Here is a 20,611-nt window from a genome sequence, read left to right on the forward strand (position 1 = left end):
CAGCCGATCGCAAGAAGATTGACAGAAAGAGGACGTTTATGGGTGGCAACTGACCGTGTTCTGGGAGTGGTAAGGAAAACGCAGGCGTGTCCGGGCGTTTGGAGGGCGGGTGTGAGACGTCAATTTCCGGCACCAAAAAGACTGAATTGATCGCAAGGGCTGAGTAAGTTCAGACCTACTCTGAAACTGCACAAAATGTTTTTGCAGAGCTCGGCTGCACAGGCGTTCGCACACTTGCAAAGCGAAAATACACTCCCCCGTGGGTGTCGACTATGCGTTTGCACAGCTGTTAAAAACAGCTAGCGTGCGATCAACTCGGAATGACCCCCTTAATGTGGTGCTGCAGTTCCTGCAATCGGATATGTTCGAACCTTTGCAGGAGGTTGACGTCAAGTTTCTTACGTGGAAGGCTGTCACACTGTTGGCATTGGCATCTGCTAGACGTGTGTCAGAATTGGGGGCATTGTCATGCAAGAGCCCCTACTTGATTTGCCATGAAGATAGGGCTGAGCTCAGAACGCGTCAGAAATTTCTTCCGAAGGTTGTGTCAGCTTTTCGTGTCAACCAACCTATTGTGGTGCCAGTGGCTACTGACTCCTCAATTACCTCAAAGTCCTTGGATGTGGTGAGGGCTTTGAAAATGTATAAGTCGGATGCTTTATTTGTCCTTTATGATCCCAACAAGGTTAGGTGTCCTGCTTCTAAGCAGACAATTTCTCACTGGATCAGGTTTACTATCCAGCATGCTTATTCGACGTTAGGCTTGCCGTGTCCAAAATCTGTTAAGGCCCACTCTACTCGTAAAGTGGGTTCTTCCTGGGCGGCTGCCCGGGGTGTCTTGGCTTTACAGCTTTGCCGAGCAGCTACTTGGTCTGGGTCAAACACGTTTGCTAAGTTCTACAAGTTCGATACTTTGGCCTCTGAGGACCTAAAGTTTGGTCAATCTGTTCTGAAGGAACCTCAGCACTCTCCCTCCCGTACTGGGAGCTTTGGTACATCCCCATGGTACTAAATGGACCCCAGCATCCTCGATGATGTAAGAGAAAATAGGATTTTAATTACCTACTGGTAAATTCTTTTCTCGTAGTCCGTAGAGGATGCTGTGCGCCCACCCAGTGCTTCGTATTCCTGCATTGTTACTTGGTTTAGTATTGTTGTTTCAGCCGTTGCTGAATTGTTCCAAGTTGGTTAGCTTGGCTTTCCTTTTTGTTATGTGTGAGCTGGTGTGAATCTCACCACTATCTGTGTATTTCCTTCTCTCGAAGTATGTCCGTCTCCTCGGGCACAGTTTCTAGACTGAGGCTGGTAGGAGGGGCATAGAGGGAGCCAGCCCACACTATTAAACTCTTAAAGTGCCACTGGCTCCCAAAGGAGCCGTCTATACCCCATGGTACTAAATGGACCCCAGCATCCTCTACGGACTACGATGAAAGGATTTACCAGTAGGTAATTAAAATCCTATTATAATCCTTACTGAATAAGGTCAATAGTCACCAAATATACCTCAGCAGACATTGTACCATCACAGTATAACTGTTCCTTTTAATAAAGGTGTCTGGGCTAATTCTGTACTTTTTTTTTTTTTTTTTTAAGACTTTGATGTTGTCAATCTGACCTTTGCTATTTGTAATGTGCTACTAACTAACAATTGTATTATTGTTTGGTTATACTGATTTATTTATCGTATTGTGTTTCTTAGGTGAACATTTTAAGTATGAGTTTGGTGAGAAGGAACTTCTAATGAAACTCTTCCAAGACTTGCACCTAAAGACGCACGATTCCATGTCGAATCACATGTCAACTCGAAGTCAGTACCTCTGCAATGATATGGTCACTCCTATAATGCAGTCACATAAACAAACTTACCCATTGAACAATATAGGTCACTCTTCATCTGGCTTCCAGCTGCTTGAGGGAACCCAGAATTTAGTGAGCCTCGGTCGAGCCCAGAGCCGTTATTGGACTTTTTTTGGTTTCCAAGGAGATGCGTATGGACGAATCATTGATAAAACTAAGATTATTTGCAAACTGTGTGGCGTTCGGCTTTCATACAGTGGTAACACTACTAACTTGAGGCAGCATCTTATATATAAACATAGACGGGAGTACAATGAATTAGTGGGAACACAGGGGGCGGTAGTGGACCCACAGAAAAATGTTGACTCCGCCTCTCCCCGTGAACTGGCCTCTAGGGCTATAGTGGCTCCGACAGTGGGCAGAACAACCAAGGCTGTGGCTGATTTTATTGTCCGTGATCTGATGCCAGTTGAAATAATTGAAGGAGAAGGCTTTAACCAAATGCTGTCTATTTTGGATCCCAACTACAAATTACCAGCCTCCTCTTTCTTAGCTCATACAATCCTGCAGGAGATGCACATTCAGTCCAAGTTAAAAGTGGTGGAACTGGTGAAAAATCTACAAGAATGCTCTGTTAGCCTTGACCTATGGAAACACAGCGGCTCTTTGTCCTACCTCACGCTCACTATCCATTACGTAGACGAAGGATTTGAAACCAGGAATGTGGTGCTATCCAGTAGGGTGGTTTCAGAAGATCTTTCTGAAGAAAGCCTGAAATTAGTTCTTCTTGATGTTGCAGATGAATGGGGGATACGTGAAAACACATTCTATGCAGTGGGACTCAATAGCCCATCCGTAAAAATAGCCACTTCAAAAGTGGGTTGGAAATCTCTCCCATGTGTGGGACAGGTGCTGAGAAGCTGCATTGAAGCTATACTTCAACATAATACTATTCAAGCCACCCTTGATAGATTCCGAAGACTGATTGCCACTATTTTCTCCTCGGCTGCTCAAAACGAGGAGTTAACCACGCATGGACCTGTGCTGAAGGTTCATCTGAAAATGTTCTTACGGGACGGCACAAAGTGGTACAGCATCTATACTTTATTGCAGAGCATTGTTGACCATTCCAAGTTTTTTAAAGGCCTCATTGAGACGTTACATGGAGACTGTATCGTTCTGCAGCCGGAGGACTGGTCCATTCTCCAAGACGTTGTAGACATTCTTAAACCTTTATCTATCGCTACCTCAACATTTACCAAAGATCAATTTGCTGGGTTATCACTGGTGAAACCTGTGATAACCAGTCTGTTGTATAAACACTTGGCACCTAACGAGTGGGATTCTGATTTCTCCAAGAACATTAAAAGGGCCATACATGAAGAGTTGAATTTTAAGTATTCCGACTGTGATGTCAATCAGGTTCTCAACTTGGCATGTGCCTTGGACCCTCGTTTCCGTGGCCTTGACTTCCTCAGCCAACCGGACCGCGTGGAGACCCTTCATTTACTGAAACTGGAAGCTTCAAATCTGGCAAAAACACAGCCAACTGAATCTATTTGTGTTACACCTGAACCTCATAATGTAAGGCCACCGGCCAAAAAAAACAGACAGGACTCTGGAATTGAGTTCCTATTGGGAGACTTGTGTAATGTGAGAAATTCATCAGCTAGCACAATTAACCAACAGGCAGAACAAGAGATTAGCAGCTTCCAGACTAGCGAGGCTTCTTCTTTATGCCAGGACCCATTGCAGTGGTGGAAAATGCACTATACTCAGTACCCACTTTTGGCCCGGGCAGCACGTAAACTGTTGGCCATCCCTGCCACCTCTGTGCCCACAAACTGGTTGTTTACAGACGCTGGTATGGCCGTGTACAGAAAACGCTCAGCTCTAACTGCAGAGCATGTAGATATGCTAGTCTTTCTCAATGGAAATAGGTTAATTATTTGAACTAGTGCTGGTGGTCCTTCACGTTTGTGCCTCTCCTAGCTCCAACTTAGCCACCCTTTGCAAGTGGCCCATCAAATATCCTCCAGGTCTGATCTAGTGCTTCCACTGCTTTCCTTGAAGAGGGCAAGCTAAATGATCCTTTATCCAAACCAGTGTCTGTAGCCTAAATAGCCAGTACATTACTGTCCATAAAGAAAAAAAAAAAGAAAAGAAAAGAAATCAGAATTTCATTGCAATTTGAATTTACGTTTTTCTACCAGCATGGTGGAAACCTAGACTCTACTGCAGGTATAATTTTGTTGGAAATTGTGATGGAATCTATTTAGGTATTAGGAGTTTGCATATATTCGTGTTCCCTAACTGACAGTATTTTTATTGCTGCGCGCAGAAATCGGTTTCCCTATTTATTGGGTTTCTGGAAATGTTTGTTAGCAGTGTTTGTTCAGTCCAGCAGTCCATATGTATGGCATATATATGGGTAAAGTCTACAGTAATGGCCATGTAATAGTGCTTACCCAAGCATACAGGTATGGAAGTTTCTGTCTGGCAACCTGTTCTCAAAAAGTTCCCAGAAAGGATAAAGTAAAAAAGTACAGCTTCGTAAAGATTATGCCATGTTGATAGACTGCCTCTTTATACTGTCACTGTGAGGAGCAGTGCTAAACAATGTACTGGGGTATGGGGGCATTTGTGGTAAAGGCAGGCCTCACATGTAAAATGTTCTTTTGTCTTTTTTCCAGAATTTGACATAAAAATCCATTATCTGGAGATCCCATACATGTATTACCTCATTACCAATACCAATCCCTCTCTTAACTACCTGGAATATCCCCTTGTAAGAAAGGAAATAACTCTTGGGCGCAGGTTGGCTAGATTAATCTATATTGAATACCTAATATCTGTCTCTCTATGGGCCTTATTCTGAGGTGGGAGTAAAACAAAAAAGAGCAAGTAATGTTACACCTGGGGAAACTGTTCTGCAATGTAAGGGAAGGGGAAAAAAAAAAAAAATAATATAAATATATATATATATATATATATATATATATATATATATATATATATATATATATATATATATATATATATATATATATAAAATTTTTTTTTTTGTGTGCATGCAGGGTAAATACTGGCTGCTTTTTCATTGTTACACAATTTAGATTTGAGTTTGGACACCCTCCTTCCAAATGTTAAATCTCTCTGCACATGCATACCTCCCAACTTTACACATCACACAGTCGTGGCGCGCAACATGAAAAGGGAGTGTGGCTTCTGGTGGGACGGGTGTGGCTTGGTCGAGTGGGCTTGGTTGCATGTCATGGGCCCGTTTTTTGCATTTTGGGGGCAGCCCCCTGTTCTCCTCCCAGCACTGAATAGATGCCATGCGCATCTATTCAGAGATCACTCGCTGCTTTGCAGAGCAGCGGATGATCACAACCTCCCCCAACTGCCCCCGCTTGCAGGACACTGCTGCCCGCAGGTGGGACAGCGGGACAGTGTCCGAATAGCGGGACTGTCTCGCTGAAATCGGCGGGAGGTATGCACATGTTATATCTGCCCCACCTGCAGTGCAGCATGGTTTTGCCCAGGTGCACAGTTACTTCCTTGTTTTGCTTTACTCCCAGCCCAGATTCAGGCTTTGTGTTAGGAGAAATAGTGATGAGTGTGAATGGTTCCGATAAAGGTGTATATATATCTTCCAAAATGGGGACATTGTGAGTAGGAAACATGTCATAGGCTTATGTCACTGTCCGTCTTCAAAGTATTTTCCCTTACAACTGGCAGCAAAATGGACTAAATTGCCTCTGTGAGTAGCGCGGATTTTACCTTGTACTTGGAATATTCCCTTGTTGCATCCATTTCTCTCACCGTCAATCCTCTCCCATTACATTGTTGCACCACAAAGGCGTTTTCTCCAAACCAACTGAATAACTATGCTATATTGTGCTCGCTGCTTCATATGGTGGACAGGAAAATGCACAATGTTAGCCTACCGTATGTACAGACTTTGTGTGCACTGCCTATCACCTGTACATTTCCCCGGAATGTGCAGTCTTACATCTCTTTAATGTTCATGTTAATTTGCATATTAACTTGACTTTCACATTCAAAGCATCAGGTAATTGTTTTAGCCACACCCAATTTGCCCATCATTTCAAGCACAACTGATTTTATATCAAGCTGAAAATATGATTTAAATTATTATTTTTTCCTTTTGTTTCTACTACTTTGGAGATTGTGGCTGCATCATGTAATAATATTATTAGGATGACATCAATCTTTACATTTCTCTGACGTCCTAAGTGGATGCTGGGACTCCGTAAGGACCATGGGGATTAGCGGCTCCGCAGGAGACTGGGCACAACTAAAGAAAGCTTTAGGACTACCTGGTGTGCACTGGCTCCTCCCACTAAGACCCTCCTCCAGACCTCAGTTAGATTCTTGTGCCCGGCTGAGCTGGATGCACACTAGGGGCTCTCCTGAGCTCCTAGAAAGAAAGTATATTTAGTTTTTTTTATTTTACAGTGAGATCTGCTGGCAACAGACTCACTGCAGCGAGGGACTAAGGGGAGAAGAAGCGAACCTACCTAACAGGTGGTAGTTTGGGCTTCTTAGGCTACTGGACACCATTAGCTCCAGAGGGATCGACCGCAGGACCCGACCTTGGTGTTCGTTCCTGGAGCCGCGCCGCCGTCCCCCTTACAGAGCCAGAAGCATGAAGAGTCCGGAAAATCGGCGGCAGAAGACTTCGGTCTTCACCAAGGTAGCGCACAGCACTGCAGCTGTGCGCCATTGCTCCTCCTGCACACCTCACACTCCGGTCACTGATGGGTGCAGGGCGCTGGGGGGGGGCGCCCTGAGGGCAATATATGACACCTTGGCTGGCAAATCTACATCATATATAGTCCTAGAGGCTATATAGATGTAAAATTAACCCTGCCAGTATTCCAGAAAAAGCGGGAGAAAGTCAGTTGAAAAAGGGGCGGGGCTTCTCCCTCAGCACACTGGCGCCATTTTCTCTTCACAGTGCAGCTGGAAGACAGCTCCCCAGGCTCTCCCCTGTAGTTTTCAGGCTCAAAGGGTTAAAAAGAGAGGGGGGGCACTAAATTTAGGCGCAATATATGTATACAAGCAGCTATTTGGGGAAAAATCACTCAGTTATAGTGTTAATCCCTGCATTATATAGCGCTCTGGTGTGTGCTGGCATACTCTCTCTCTGTCTCCCCAAAGGACTTTGTGGGGTCCTGTCCTCAGTCAGAGCATTACCTGTGTGTGTGCGGTGTGTCGGTACGGCTGTGTCGACATGTTGGATGAGGAAGGTTACGTGGAAGCGGAGCAGAGGCCGATAAATGGGATGTCGCCCCCTGTGGGGCCGACACCAGAGTGGATGGATAGGTGGAAGGTATTAACCGACAGTGTCAACTCCTTACATAAAAGGCTGGATGACGTAACAGCTGTGGGACAGCCGGCTTCTCAGCCTGCGCCTGCCCAGGCGTCTCAAAGGCCATCAGGGGCTCAAAAAACGCCCGTTACCTCAGATGGCAGACACAGATGTCGACACGGAGTCTGACTCCAGTGGCGACGAGGTTGAGACATATACACAATCCACTAGGAACATCCGTTACATGATCTCGGCAATGAAAAATGTGTTACGCATTTTCTGACATGAACCCAAGTACCACATAAAAGGGGTTTTATTTTTGGGGAGAAAAAGCAGCCAGTGTTTTGTTCCCCCATCAGATGAATGAATGAAGTGTGTAAAGAAGCGTGGTTTCCCCCGATAAGAAACTGGTAATTTCTAAAAAGTTACTGATGGCGTACCCTTTCCCGCCAGAGGATAGGTCATGTTGGGAGATATCCCTTAGGGTGGATAAAGCGCTCACACGTTTGTCAAAAGGTGGCACTGCCGTCTTAGGATACGGCCACCTTGAAGGAACCTGCTGATAAAAAGCAGGAGGCGATCCTGAAGTCTGTATTTACACACTCAGGTTATACACTGAGACCTGCAATTGCCTCAGCATAAATAGGGCTGCTGCAGCGTGGTCTGATACCCTGTCAGATAATATTAATACGCTAAGACAGGGATAATATTTTGCTAACATTGAGCATATTTAAGACGTTGTCTTAGATATAAAGGATTTGCCGGCTGGCATCCAGAATTAATGCAATGCCCATTCTGCCAGGAAGGTATTAGAAACCCGGCAGTGGACAGGTGATGCTGCCTGTAAAAGGCACATGGAGATTCTGCCTTATAAGGGTGAGGAATTGTTTGGGGATGGTCTCTGGGACCTCGTATCCACAGCAACAGCTGGGAAGAAAATTTTTTACCTCAGGTTTCCTCACAGCCTAAGAAAGCACCGTATTTTCAGGTACAGTCCTTTCGGCTTCAGAAAAGCAAGCGGGTCAAAGGCGCTTCCTTTCTGCACAGAGACAAGGGAAGAAGGAAAAAAGCTGCACCAGCAGCCAGTTCCCAGGATCAAAAATCTTCCTCTGAGTCCACCGCATGACGCTGGGGCTCCACAGGTGGAGACAGGTGCGGTAGGGGCGCGTCTTGGGAACTTCAGGGACCAGTGGGCTTGCCCACAGGTGGATCTCTAGGTTCTGCAAATAGTATCACAGGGATACAGGCTGGAGTTCGAGGCGACTCCCCCTCGCCGTTACCTCACATCAACCTTGCCGGCTGCCCTCGGAGAAAGGTAGTACTGGCGGCAATTCACAAGCTGTACTTCCAGCAGGTGAAAGCAAGGTACCCCTCCTTCAACAAGGCCGGGGTTACTATTCCAAAATGTTGTGGTACCGAAACCAGACGGTTCGGTGAGACCCATTCTAAAATTGAAAGCCTTGAACACTTATATACGAAGGTTCAAGTTCAAAATGGAATCGCTCAGGGCGATTATTGCAAGCCTGGAGAATTTCATGGTATCACTGGACATCAAGGATGATTACCTGCATGTCCCTATTTACCCTCTTCACCAGGAGTACCTCAATATTGTGGTACAGGATTGTCATTACCAATTCCAGACGTTGCCGTTGGTCTGTCCCCGGCACCGAGGTATTTACCAAGGTAATGGCCGAAATAATTATCCCGTACTTGGACGATCTCCTTATAAAGGCGAGGTCCAGGGAGCAGTTGTTCGGCGGAGTAGCACTATCTCGGGAAGTGCTACAACAGCACGGCTGGATTCTGAATATTCCAAAGTCGCAGCTGGTTCCTACGACGCGTCTACTGTTCCTGGGTATGGTTCTGGACACAGAACAGGATAAAAAGGGTTTCTCCCGGAGGAGAAGTCCAAGGAGTTGTTGTCTCTAGACAGAGACCTCCTAATACGTATACAGGTGTCGGTGCATCAATGCACGCGAGCCCTAGGAAAGATGGTAGCTTCTTACGAAGAAATTCCATTCGCCAGGTCCCATGCAAGGATTTTCCAGTGGGATCTGTTGGACAAGTGGTCCGGGTCGCATCTTCAGATGCATCGGCGGATAACCCTGTCTCCAAGGGTCAGGGTGTCGCTGTTGTGGTGGCTGCAGAGTGCTCATCTTCTAGGGGGCCGCAGATTCGGCATACAGGACTGGGTCCTGGTGACCACGGATGCCAGCCTTCGAGGCTGGGGGGCAGTCACACAGGGAAGGAACTTCCAAGGCTATGGAAAAGTCAGGAGACTTCCCTACACATAAATATTCTGGAACTGAGGGCCATTTACAATGCCCCAAGTCAGGCTAGACCCCTGCTTCAACACCGGCCGGTGCTGATCCAGTCAGACAACATCACGGCGGTCGCTCATGTAAACCGACAGGGCGGCACAAGAAGCAGGATGGCGATGGCAGAAGCCACAAGGATTCTCCGATGGGCGGAAAATCATGTGTTAGCACTGTCAGCAGTGTTCATTCCCGGAGTGGACAACTAAGAAACCTCCACCCGGGAGAGTGGGGACTTCATCCAGAAGTCTTCCAAATGATTGTACACCGTTGGGAAAGGCCACAGGTGGACATGATGGCGTCCCGCCTCAACTAAAAGTTACAAAGATATTGCGCCAGGTCAAGGACCCTCAGGCGATAGCTGTGGACGCTCTGGTAACACCGTGGGTGTACCAGTCGGTGTATGTGTTCCCTTCTCTGCCTCTCTTACCCAGGGTAATGAGAATAATAAGAAGGAGAGAAGTAAGAACTATACTCATTGTTCCGGGTTGGCCAAGAAGAGCTTGGTAACCAGAACTCCAAGAAATGATCTCAGAGGACCCATGGCTTCTGCCGCTCAGACAGGACCTGCTGCAGCAGGGGGCCTGTCTGTTCCAAGACGTACCGCGGCTGCGTTGACGGCATGGCGGTTGAACGCCGGATCCTGAAGGAAAAGGGAATTCCGGAGGAAGTTATCCCTACGCTATTTGAAGCTAGGAAAGAAGTGAACGCAAACCATTATCACCGCATATGGCGGAAATATGTTGCGTACTGTGAGGCCAGGAAGGCCCCAAAGGAGAAATTTCAGCTAGGTCGATTTCTGCATTTCCTACAGTCAGAGGTGACTATGGGCCTAAAATTGGGTTCCATTAAGGTCCAGATTTCGGCTCTATCGTTTTTCTTCCAAAATTGAACTGGCTTCACTGCCTGAAGTTCAGACTTTTGTTAAGGGAGTGCTGCATAGTCAGCCCCCGTTTATGCCTCCAGTGGCACCGTGGGATCTCAACGTGGTGTTGGATTTCCTGAAGTCGCATTGGGTTGAGCCACTTAAATCCGTGGAGCTATAATACCTCACGTGGAAAGTGGTCATTCTGTGGGCCTTGGCGTCGGCCAGGCGTGTATCAGAATTGGCGGCTTTGTCATACAAAAGCCCTTATCTGTATTTTATATGGATAAGGCGGAATTGAGGACTCGTTCCCAATTCCTTCCTAAGGTGGTATAATTTTTTAATGTGAACCAACCTATTGTGGTGCCTGCGGCTACTTGGGACTTGGAGGATTCCAAGTTACTGGATGTAGTCAGGGCCCTGAAAAGTATATGTTTCCAGGACAGCTGGAGTCAGGAAAACTGACTCGCTATTTCTCCTGTATGCACCCAACAAGCTGGGTGCTCCTGCTTCTAAGCAGACGATTGCTCGCTGGATCTGTAGCACGATTCAACTTGCACATGCTGCGGCTGGACTGCCGCACCCTAATTCTGTAAAAGCCCATTCCACGAGAAAAGTGGGCTCTTCTTGGGCGGCTGCCCGAGGGGTCTCGGCTTTTCAACTTTGCCGAGCTAATACTTGGTCGGGTTAAAACATTTTTGTAAGAGTCTACAAGTTTGATACTCTGGCTGAGGAGGACCTAGAGTTTGCTCATTCGGTGCTGCAGAGTCATCCGCACTCTCCCGCCCGTTTGGGAGCTTTGGTATAATCCCCATGGTCCTTACGGAGTCCCAGCATCCACTTAGGACGTCAGAGAAAATAAGATTTTACTCACCGGTAAATCTATTTCTCGTAGTCCGTAGTGGATGCTGGGCGCCCATCCCAAGTGCGGATTGTCTGCAATACTTGTTTATAGTTATTGCCTAACTAAAGGGTTATTGTTGAGCCATCTGTTGAGAGGCTCAGTTATATTTCATACTGTTAACTGGGTATAGTATCACGAGTTATACGGTGTGATTGGTGTGGCTGGTATGAGTCTTACCCGGGATTCAAAATCCTTCCTTATTGTGTCAGCTCTTCCGATCACAGTATCCTAACTGAGGTCTGGAGGAGGGTCTTAGTGGGAGGAGCCAGTGCACACCAGGTAGTCCTAAAGCTTTCTTTAGTTGTGCCTAGTCTCCTGCGGAGCCGCTAATCCCCATGGTCCTTACGGAGTCCCAGCATCCACTACGGACTACGAGAAATAGAATTACCGGTGAGTAAAATCTTATTTTTTCAGTGCAAGTGCATATTTCTCTGACGTCCTAGTGGATGCTGGGAACTCCGTAAGGACCATGGGGAATAGCGGCTCCGCAGGAGACTGGGCACATCTAAAGAAAGCTTTAGGATCACCTGGTGTGCACTGGCTCCTCCCCCTATGACCCTCCTCCAAGCCTCAGTTAGATTTTCTGTGCCCGACGAGAAGGGTGCACACTAGGGGCTCTCCTGAGCTCTTTGTGAAAGTTTTAGTTTAGGTTTATTATTTTCAGTGAGACCTGCTGGCAACAGGCTCACTGCATCGAGGGACTAAGGGGAGAAGAAGCGAACTCACCTGCGTGCAGAGTGGATTGGGCTTCTTAGGCTACTGGACATTAGCTCCAGAGGGACTATCACAGGTTCAGCCTGGATGGGTCACCGGAGCCGCGCCGCCGTCCCCCTTACAGAGCCAGAAGAGCGAAGAGGTCCGGAAAAATCGGCGGCAGAAGACGATCCTGTCTTCAGATAAGGTAGCGCACAGCACCGCAGCTGTGCGCCATTGCTCTCAGCACACTTCACACTCCGGTCACTGAGGGTGCAGGGCGCTGGGGGGGGGCAGCGCCCTGAGACGCAATAAATCGATAAAAAAACCTTATATGGCTAAAATAAATGCATCACATATAACTCCTGGGCTATATGGATGCATTTAACCCCTGCCAAAACATACAGAAAAGGATGATAAGGACGCCGAGAAAGGGGCGGAGCCTATCTCCTCAGCACACTGGCGCCATTTTCCCTCACAGCTCAGTTGGAGGGAAGCTCCCTGGCTCTCCCCTGCAGTCACTACACTACAGAAAGGGGTTAAAAAAGAGAGGGGGGCACAAATTAGGCACAGTATATAACAATACAGCAGCTATAAAGGGAAAAACACTTATATAAGGTTATCCCTGTATATATATAGCGCTCTGGTGTGTGCTGGCAAACTCTCCCTCTGTCTCCCCAAAGGGCTAGTGGGGTCCTGTCCTCTATCAGAGCATTCCCTGTGTGTGTGCTGTGTGTCGGTACGTTGGTGTCGACATGTATGAGGAGAAAAATGATGAGGAGACGGAGTAGAGTGTCTGAAATAGTGTTGTCACCCCCTAGGGGGTCGACACCTGAGTGGATGTACTGTTGAAATTGCGTGACAGTGTCAGCTTTGTATAAAAGACAGTGGTTGACATGAGACAGCCGGCTACTCAGCTTGTGCATGTCCAGACGTCTCATACAGGGGCCCTAAAGCGCCCGTTACCTCAGATACAGACGCCGACAGGGGTACTGACTCCTGTGTCGACGGTGAAGAGACAACCGTGATTTCCAATAGGGCCACACATTGCATGATTGAGGCAATGGAAAAAGTTTACACTTTTCTGATAATATGAATACCACCAAAAAAAAGGGGTATTATGTTTGGTGAGGAAAAACTTCCTGTAGTTTTCCTGAATCTGAGAAATAAAATGAGGTGTGTGATGATGCGTGGGTTTCCCCCCGATAACAATTGATATTTTCTAAAAAGTTATTGGCAGTATACCTTTTCCCGCCAGAGGTTAGGGTGCGTTGGGAAACACCCCCTAGGGTGGATAAAGCGCTCACACGCTTGTAAAAACAAGGGCTCTACCCTCTCCTGAGATGGCCGCCCTTAAGGATCCTGCTGATAGAAAGCAGGAGCGTATCCTAAAATGTATTTACACACATACTGGTGTTATACTGCGACCAGCAATCGCCTCAGCCTGGATGTGCAGTGCTGGGTTGGCGTGGTCGGATTCCCTGACTGGAAATATGATATAGATAAGGACAGTATATTATTGCCTATAGAGCAATTAAAAGATGCATTTCTATATATGCAGGATGCACAGCGGAATATTTGCCGACTGGCATCAAGTATAAGTGCGTTGTCCAATTATTCCAGTAAAGTGGTCAGGTGATGCTGATTCCAAACGGCATTTGGAAGTATTGCCTTAAAAGAGGGGATGTACCCCAGGTCGCCTCTCAAAATAAGACGCCGTATTATCAGGCGCAGTCCTGGTTGGCAAGCGGACAAAAGGGTTCCTCTTTTCTGCTCGTGACAGAGGGAGAGGAAAATGGCTGCAGAGATCAGCCAGTTCCAAGGAACAGAAACCCTTTTCCGCCGCTGCCAAGCCCTCAGTATGACGCTAGGGCTTTACAAGTTCAGGCACGGTGGGGTCCCGTTCTCAATGAATTTCAATGCGCAGTGGGCTCACTCGCAAGTAGACCCCTGGATCCTTCAGATAATATTTCAGGGGTACAAATTGGAATTCGAGACGTATTCCCCTCGCCGTTTCCAAAAGTCTGTTTTACCGACGTCTCCCGCTGACAGGGAGGCAGTTTTGGAAGCCATTCACAAGCTGTATTCCCAGCAGGTGATAATCAAGGTACCCCTCCTGCAACAGGGAACGGGGTATTATTCCACACTATTGTGGTACCGAAGCCAGACGGCTCGGTGAGACCGATTTTAAAATCTAAAATCTTTGAACACTTGCATACAGAGGTTCAAATTCAAAATTGAGTCACTCAGAGCAGTGATTGCAAACCTGGAAGAAGGGGACTACATGATGTCTCGGGACATCAAGGAGGCTTACCTTCATGTCAAAATTTACCCTTCTCACCAAGGGTATTTCAGGTTATGGTACAGAACTGTATCAGTTCGGACGCTGCCGTAGGGATGGTCCACGACACCCCGGGTCTTTACTGAAGTAATGACCGAAATGATGATATTCCTTCGAAGGAAGGGAATTTTAGTTATCCTTTACTTGGACGATTCCCTGATAAGGGTAAGATCCAGGGAACAGTTGGAGATCGGTGTAGCACTATATCAGGTAGTGTTGCGGCAGCACGATTGGATTTTCAATATTCCAAAATCGCAGCTGGTTCCGACGACTTGTCTTCTGTTCCTAGGGATGATTCTGGACATAGTCCAGAAAGAAGGTGCTTCTCCCGGAGGAGAAAGCCAGGGAGTTATCCGAGCTAGTCAGGAACCTCCTAAAACCGAACCAAGTCTCAGTGCATCAATGCACAAGGGTTCTGGAAAAAAAAAAAAAAGAAAAAAAAAAATGGTGGCTTCCTACGAAGCAATCCCATTCGGCAGATTCCACGCACAGTGGAACCTTCTGGACAAATGGTCCGGGTCGCATCTTCAGATGCTTCAGCGGATAACCCTGTCACCAGGGACAAGGGTATCCCTCCTGTGGTGGTTGCAGAGTGCTCATCTTCTAGAGGGCCGCAGATTCGGCATTCGGGACTGGGTCCTGGTGGCCACGGATGCCAGCCTGCGAGGCTGGGGAGCAGTCACACAGGGAAGGAATTTCCAGGGCTTATGGTCAAGCCTGGAGACATCTCTTCATATAAACATTCTGGAACTAAGGGCCATTTACAATGCCCTAAGTCAAGCGAAACCCCTGCTTCAGGGTCAGGCGGTATTGATCCAATCGGACAACATCACGTCAGTCGCCCACGTAAACAGACAGGGCGGCACGAGAAGCAGGAGGGCAATGGCAGAAGCTGCAAGGATTTTCGCTGGGCGGAAAATCATGTGATAGCACTGTCAGCAGTGTTCATTCCGGGAGTGGACAACTGGGAAGCAGACTTCCTCAGCAGACACGACCTTCACCCGGGAGAGTGGGGACTTCACCCAGAAGTCTTCCACCTGATTGTAAACCGTTGGGAAAAACAAAAGGTGGACATAATGGCGTCCCGTCTAAACAAAAAACTAGACAGATATTGCGCCAGGTCAAGGGACCCTCAGGCAATAGCAGTGGACGCTCTGGTAACACCGTGGGTGTACCAGTCAGTGTATGTGTTCCCTCCTCTGCCCCTCATACCAAAAGTACTGAGAATCATAAGAAGGAGAGGAGTAAGAACTATACTCGTGGTTCCGGATTGGCCAAGAAGGACTTTTATCCGGAACTTCAAGAGATGCTCACGGACGAACCGTGGCCTCTACCTCTAAGAAAGGACCTGCTCCAGCAAGGGCCTTGTCTGTTCCAAGACTTACCGCGGCTGCGTTTGACGGCATGGCGGTTGAACGCCGGATCCTGAAGATCCCTACCCTGGTCAAGGCCAGGAAAGACGTAACCGCAAAACATTATCACCGCATTTGGCGAAAATATGTTGCGTGGGGTGAGGCCAAGAAGGCCCCTACAGAGGAATTTCAACTGGGTCGTTTCCTCCATTTCCTGCAAACAGGACTGTCTATGGGCCTAAAATTAGGGTCCATTAAGGTTCAAATTTCGGCCCTGTCGATTTTCTTCCAAAAAGAACTGGCTTCAGTGCCTGAAGTTCAGACATTTGTAAAAGGGGTACTGCATATACAGTCTCCTTTTGTGCCTCCAGTGGCACCTTGGGGATCTCAATGTTGTGTTGAGTTTCCTAAAGTCACATTGGTTTGAACCACTCACCACTGTGGACTTAAAATATCTCACATGGAAGTGACGAGTTAGCCCTGGTTTCAGCCAGGCGGGTGTCAGAATTGGCGGCTTTATCATATAAAAGCCCTTACTTAATATTTCATTCTGAAAGGGCAGAATTGAGGACTCGTCCTCAAATTTTCTACCTAAGGTGGTTTCTGCATTTCACATGAACCAACCTATTGTGGTACCTGCGGCTACTAAGGACTTGGAGGATTCCAAGTTGCTTGACGTGGTCAGGACCCTGAAAATACATGTTTCCAGGACGGCTGGAGTCAGAAAATCTGACTCGCTGTTTATCCTGTATGCACCCAACAAACTGGGTGCTCCTGCTTCTAAGCAGACGATTGCTCGTTGGATTTGTAGTACAATTCAGCTTGCACATTCTGTGGCAGGCCTGCCACAGCCAAAAATCTTAAAATGCCCACTCCACAAGGAAGGTGGGCTCATCTTGGGCAGCTCCCCGAGGGGTCTCGGCTTTACAACTTTGCCGAGCAGTTACTTGGTCAGGAGCAAATACGTTTGTAAAATTCTACAAATTTGATATCTTGGCTGAGGAGGACCTGGAGTTCTCTCATTCGGTGCTGCAGAGTCATCCGCACTCTCCCGCCCGTTTGGGAGCTTTGGTATAATCCCCATGGTCCTTACGGAGTTCCCAGCATCCACTAGGACGTCAGAGAAAATAAGAATTTACTTACCGATAATTCTATTTCTCGTAGTCCGTAGTGGATGCTGGGCGCCCATCCCAAGTGCGGATTGTCTGCAATACTGGTACATAATTATTCCAAAAAAATTCGGGTTATTGTTGTAGTGAGCCATCTTTTCTAGAGGCTCCTCTGTTATCATGCTGTTAACTGGGTTCAGATCACAAGTTGTACAGTGTGATTGGTGTGGCTGGTATGAGTCTTACCCGGGATTCAAAATCCTTCCTTATTGTGTACGCTCGTCCGGGCACAGTATCCTAACTGAGGCTTGGAGGAGGGTCATAGGGGGAGGAGCCAGTGCACACCAGGTGATCCTAAAGCTTTCTTTAGATGTGCCCAGTCTCCTGCGGAGCCGCTATTCCCCATGGTCCTTACGGAGTTCCCAGCATCCACTACGGACTACGAGAAATAGAATTATCGGTAAGTAAATTCTTATTTTTTATACTAGTGAATTGAGATCCAGGACTTTGTATTTATTGCACATATTGTTTTACCGTATGAAAGTAGAGCATACAAAGCTGTAGGTTTTCTCTATAACTTATTACAAGGCTCTTGCTTGTACCTCAAGACTGACGTAACTGACTGAGGGGGAGATGTACTAAGCAGTGAAAAGACTGGAGAAATGAGCCAGCAGAGAAGTTGCCCATGGCAACCAATCAGCTGCTCTGTATAATTTAAAAGTATGCAAATTATAAATGTCACTTCCATGCTGATTGGTTGCCATGGGCAACTTCTCCTCTGGCTCACTTCTCCACTTTTATCACTGCTTAGTACATGCCCCCTGAGTTCTAACCCCCCCCAAAAAAAAAAAAACTGTATGCCTCACACACAATAATTTTCAATTATTTAATATTACCTCTATCTTTTCACCCTGAATGTATTAGGTTTGTTTTTCTAATTGACATTTTTATGTTTGTCCGGTTTGTACTTATCTCCAAGTCCTCGCTCATTTGTGTCACGTGACAAGTGTTTGATGGTATAACTTATGCTGTGCATGCATTGGGGGTAATTCAATTAAATAGCTGTAAACTCGCGACTAGAGGATTTGTGCACATTCCCTCCTGAGGTACGAGCAGAAATCCAACAAAACTAGTGCTGCAATGTGAGTTGCGGGCTTACCGCCTTTGTTAACTTCATCACATCCAGCACTTAAGTCAGAGAATGCTGTTTACCACGACTAAACTGCATTCTTTAGATGCAGTATCCTGCATATCCCGACTTTAGTGCTGGGCTCGATGCTGCTAATTGAATATCTCTGGGCACTCCTTCCCAGTGTTTTTTTAAATTTCACATTTAATTGAATCAGTTCCCCCCCACTTAAAATGCCATACTGTCATACATTTTATCTTACCGCTTCACACCCATCAGATATCTCACCCATACACTGTGAAATAGCTCACTGTGTATGGCAACATGATATCTGGGTTCCTTCACTTGGGAGGAAACTATTCCTACCTTGTAAATGAACAGGGGAAATGTTGGACGGGCAGGCGGCCACAGTAGTGCATACACTGTCTGATGTGGACAACCAACAATCTGATCTGTCGGGCATGGTGGGAAATTTTTCATGGCCAACCATCCGATCAACACTGATTGGTCATGGCCATACATTATGCGGTTATCGTCCCGATCCATCAATAATCTGCGTATCGTGCCCCTTGTATACGTTACTGAGGCGTGGGGTCTTGATCGCATGTAGTCCGAAATCATTACCACCCTGGGTGTATGGAAACAATGTGTTTATTCTCCCATATATATTGCTGTACAGATCTTTGTGTGCCTTCCCCCTATGTGTGGTATGCAGTCAATAGGTCGACACCATGTGGTCAACATGGTCAAAAGGTCGACAGATTCAAATGGTTGACATGACAGTGGTCAACACACGTTTTTTGGACTTTTTGTTGCATTTTTTAAACTTTTTCATACTTTGTCATCCACGTGGACTACAATTGGGAACGGTAACCTGTGCAGAGCACAGCCAGGCACCTTGCCCGAAGCATGGCGAGTGAAGTGGTACACTAATTGGGTTTCATGTGCTGAAACCTACAAATTGGCACCCAAAAAACATTTTAAAAAGTGTGACGACAATTTCCATGTCAACCTTTTACTTGTGTTGACTTTGTCATCCTTGTGCATGTTAACCATTTGGTGTTGACCTATTACGCCATAACCCCTATGTGTATAGTTGGTTTACTACTACCACCATCAACCATGCACACATGCAATAATCCATCTATTTGAAGAAGTATTTTTTGTACAGAGTATAAGGTAGGTACCTTATACTCTGTTCAAAAAAATACATCTTCAAAAAGATGGATTATTGCTTAGGTTCAGTTCTACATAACCTAGGAAAATCAAAATCTGAATTGGCAGAACATAGAAATGCACCCAGTTTGTTACTCTCCCGGGCAGGTATGTGGCCACAAGCTGTTAAGGCTCCCGTACATCAGAGGCCCCTATTCACCGATCGGATCCATCATTGATGATCTGCAATCCATTGGGGAAATGAAACATGGTAAAAATGTACGATTCGGATCGGGGAATTGGGATTTTTAAACAGATTGGTTAGGGTTATGTACACATTGCACATTTTCTGCAGTTATGGCTTATTTTGAGCCTTCTTGCACTCATCCACAAGGTAAAGTGCATCCAAACTAGGTAATATTGCTCCTCGTTAAGTACTGCCTGATTTTAATTAAATGTAAATGCATGAGCAGTGTGTCCATGAATTCTTGAAAACTGTTAACATACATGTGGGTTTAAACGGTACTTTGGGGGTAATTCCAAGTTGATCGCAGCAGGAATTTTGATAGCAGTTGGGCAAAACCATGTGCACTGCAGGGGGGGAGGGGGGGGGGGCAGATATAACATGTGCAGAGAGAGTTAGATTTGAGTGGGGTGTGTTCAATCTGCAATCTAATTTGCAGTGTAAAAATAAAGCAGCCAGTGTTTACCCTGCACAGAAACAATATAACCCACCCAAATCTAACTCTCTCTGCACATGTTATATCTGCCTCCCCTGCAGTGCACATGGTTTTGCCCAACTGCTAACAAAATTTCTGCTGCGATCAACTTGGAATTACCCCATAGTTCTCTTTTGGCATGCATGGAAAGTTGTAAGCATACACATCGCTCTCTTATTGAAGATAACAGGCATGTTATATTGTCTGTGCTGCTTTCTTGACACCTGGTGACTTGTTGGGTATGAAATGCCGGCTGTCGGGATGCCAGCGGTCAGGAGACAGACAGCGACATCCCGACAGTCGAAATACAGCAGTCGAAATACAGACAATGGTTGGTAAGTAATCTAACCCTCTCCCTACTCTACCCTATCCCTCCTTTTTAGCTGCCTAAACCTAACCCTTCCCCCCGCAGCCTAAACCAAACCGTCTCCCACCCCGCAGCCTAACCCTAACCGCCACCCTGGTGGTACCTAACCCTAAGTCCAACAGGGGTCGCCTAAACCTAACCCCCTGTGCTCAACGTTGTACTTACCCACCCTGCTGTCTTGACGGTCGAGATTCCGGCATCGGTGTCCTGGCCCCTTTTGGTATTGCATCGTCTGCATTCTGTCGTATGTTGGGATTGGCTCAGAATGTGTACTTGATCCAGAGTAACCTGAGAAAAATCCTTCATAACTTTTCACTGAAGTTTAGGAAACTGGTGGGGCCAACATATATGTAATATTCTCTAGAGATTATATTGTTTCCTTTCAGCCAATTATGTTATTGACCATTAGATCACATTAGCATAGCAAACACAGCTGCCATAACTTTCCAGTTTGACCTGGTCAGCCCTGTCCATCTGGGCACGAGTGGTATGAGATAGCATGGTGGCTTATAAGTAGCTGAGGATGT

At 46.6% G+C, this 20,611-nt stretch overlaps 1 protein-coding gene across 3 annotated transcripts in view; it reads left to right on the forward strand.

Moving 5' to 3' along the window:
* The window catches only part of LOC134966103 (E3 SUMO-protein ligase ZBED1-like), a 139,602-nt gene that overhangs the window by 117,667 nt on the left and 1,324 nt on the right, over window positions 1-20,611 (forward strand). For 2 of the 3 annotated variants that reach the window (XM_063942583.1, XM_063942584.1), the window contains one exon: window positions 1,700-4,741. In XM_063942583.1, coding sequence (XP_063798653.1) covers window positions 1,700-3,750 — 2,051 coding nt within the window. In that variant the 3' untranslated portion in view covers window positions 3,751-4,741. Of the gene's footprint in view, window positions 1-1,699; window positions 4,742-20,611 lie in introns of those variants that run through there. The other variant, XR_010188588.1, reaches the window with a different exon arrangement.

Source organism: Pseudophryne corroboree, chromosome 10 (assembly GCF_028390025.1).
Source record: "Pseudophryne corroboree isolate aPseCor3 chromosome 10, aPseCor3.hap2, whole genome shotgun sequence".
Taxonomy (NCBI): domain Eukaryota; kingdom Metazoa; phylum Chordata; class Amphibia; order Anura; family Myobatrachidae; genus Pseudophryne; species Pseudophryne corroboree.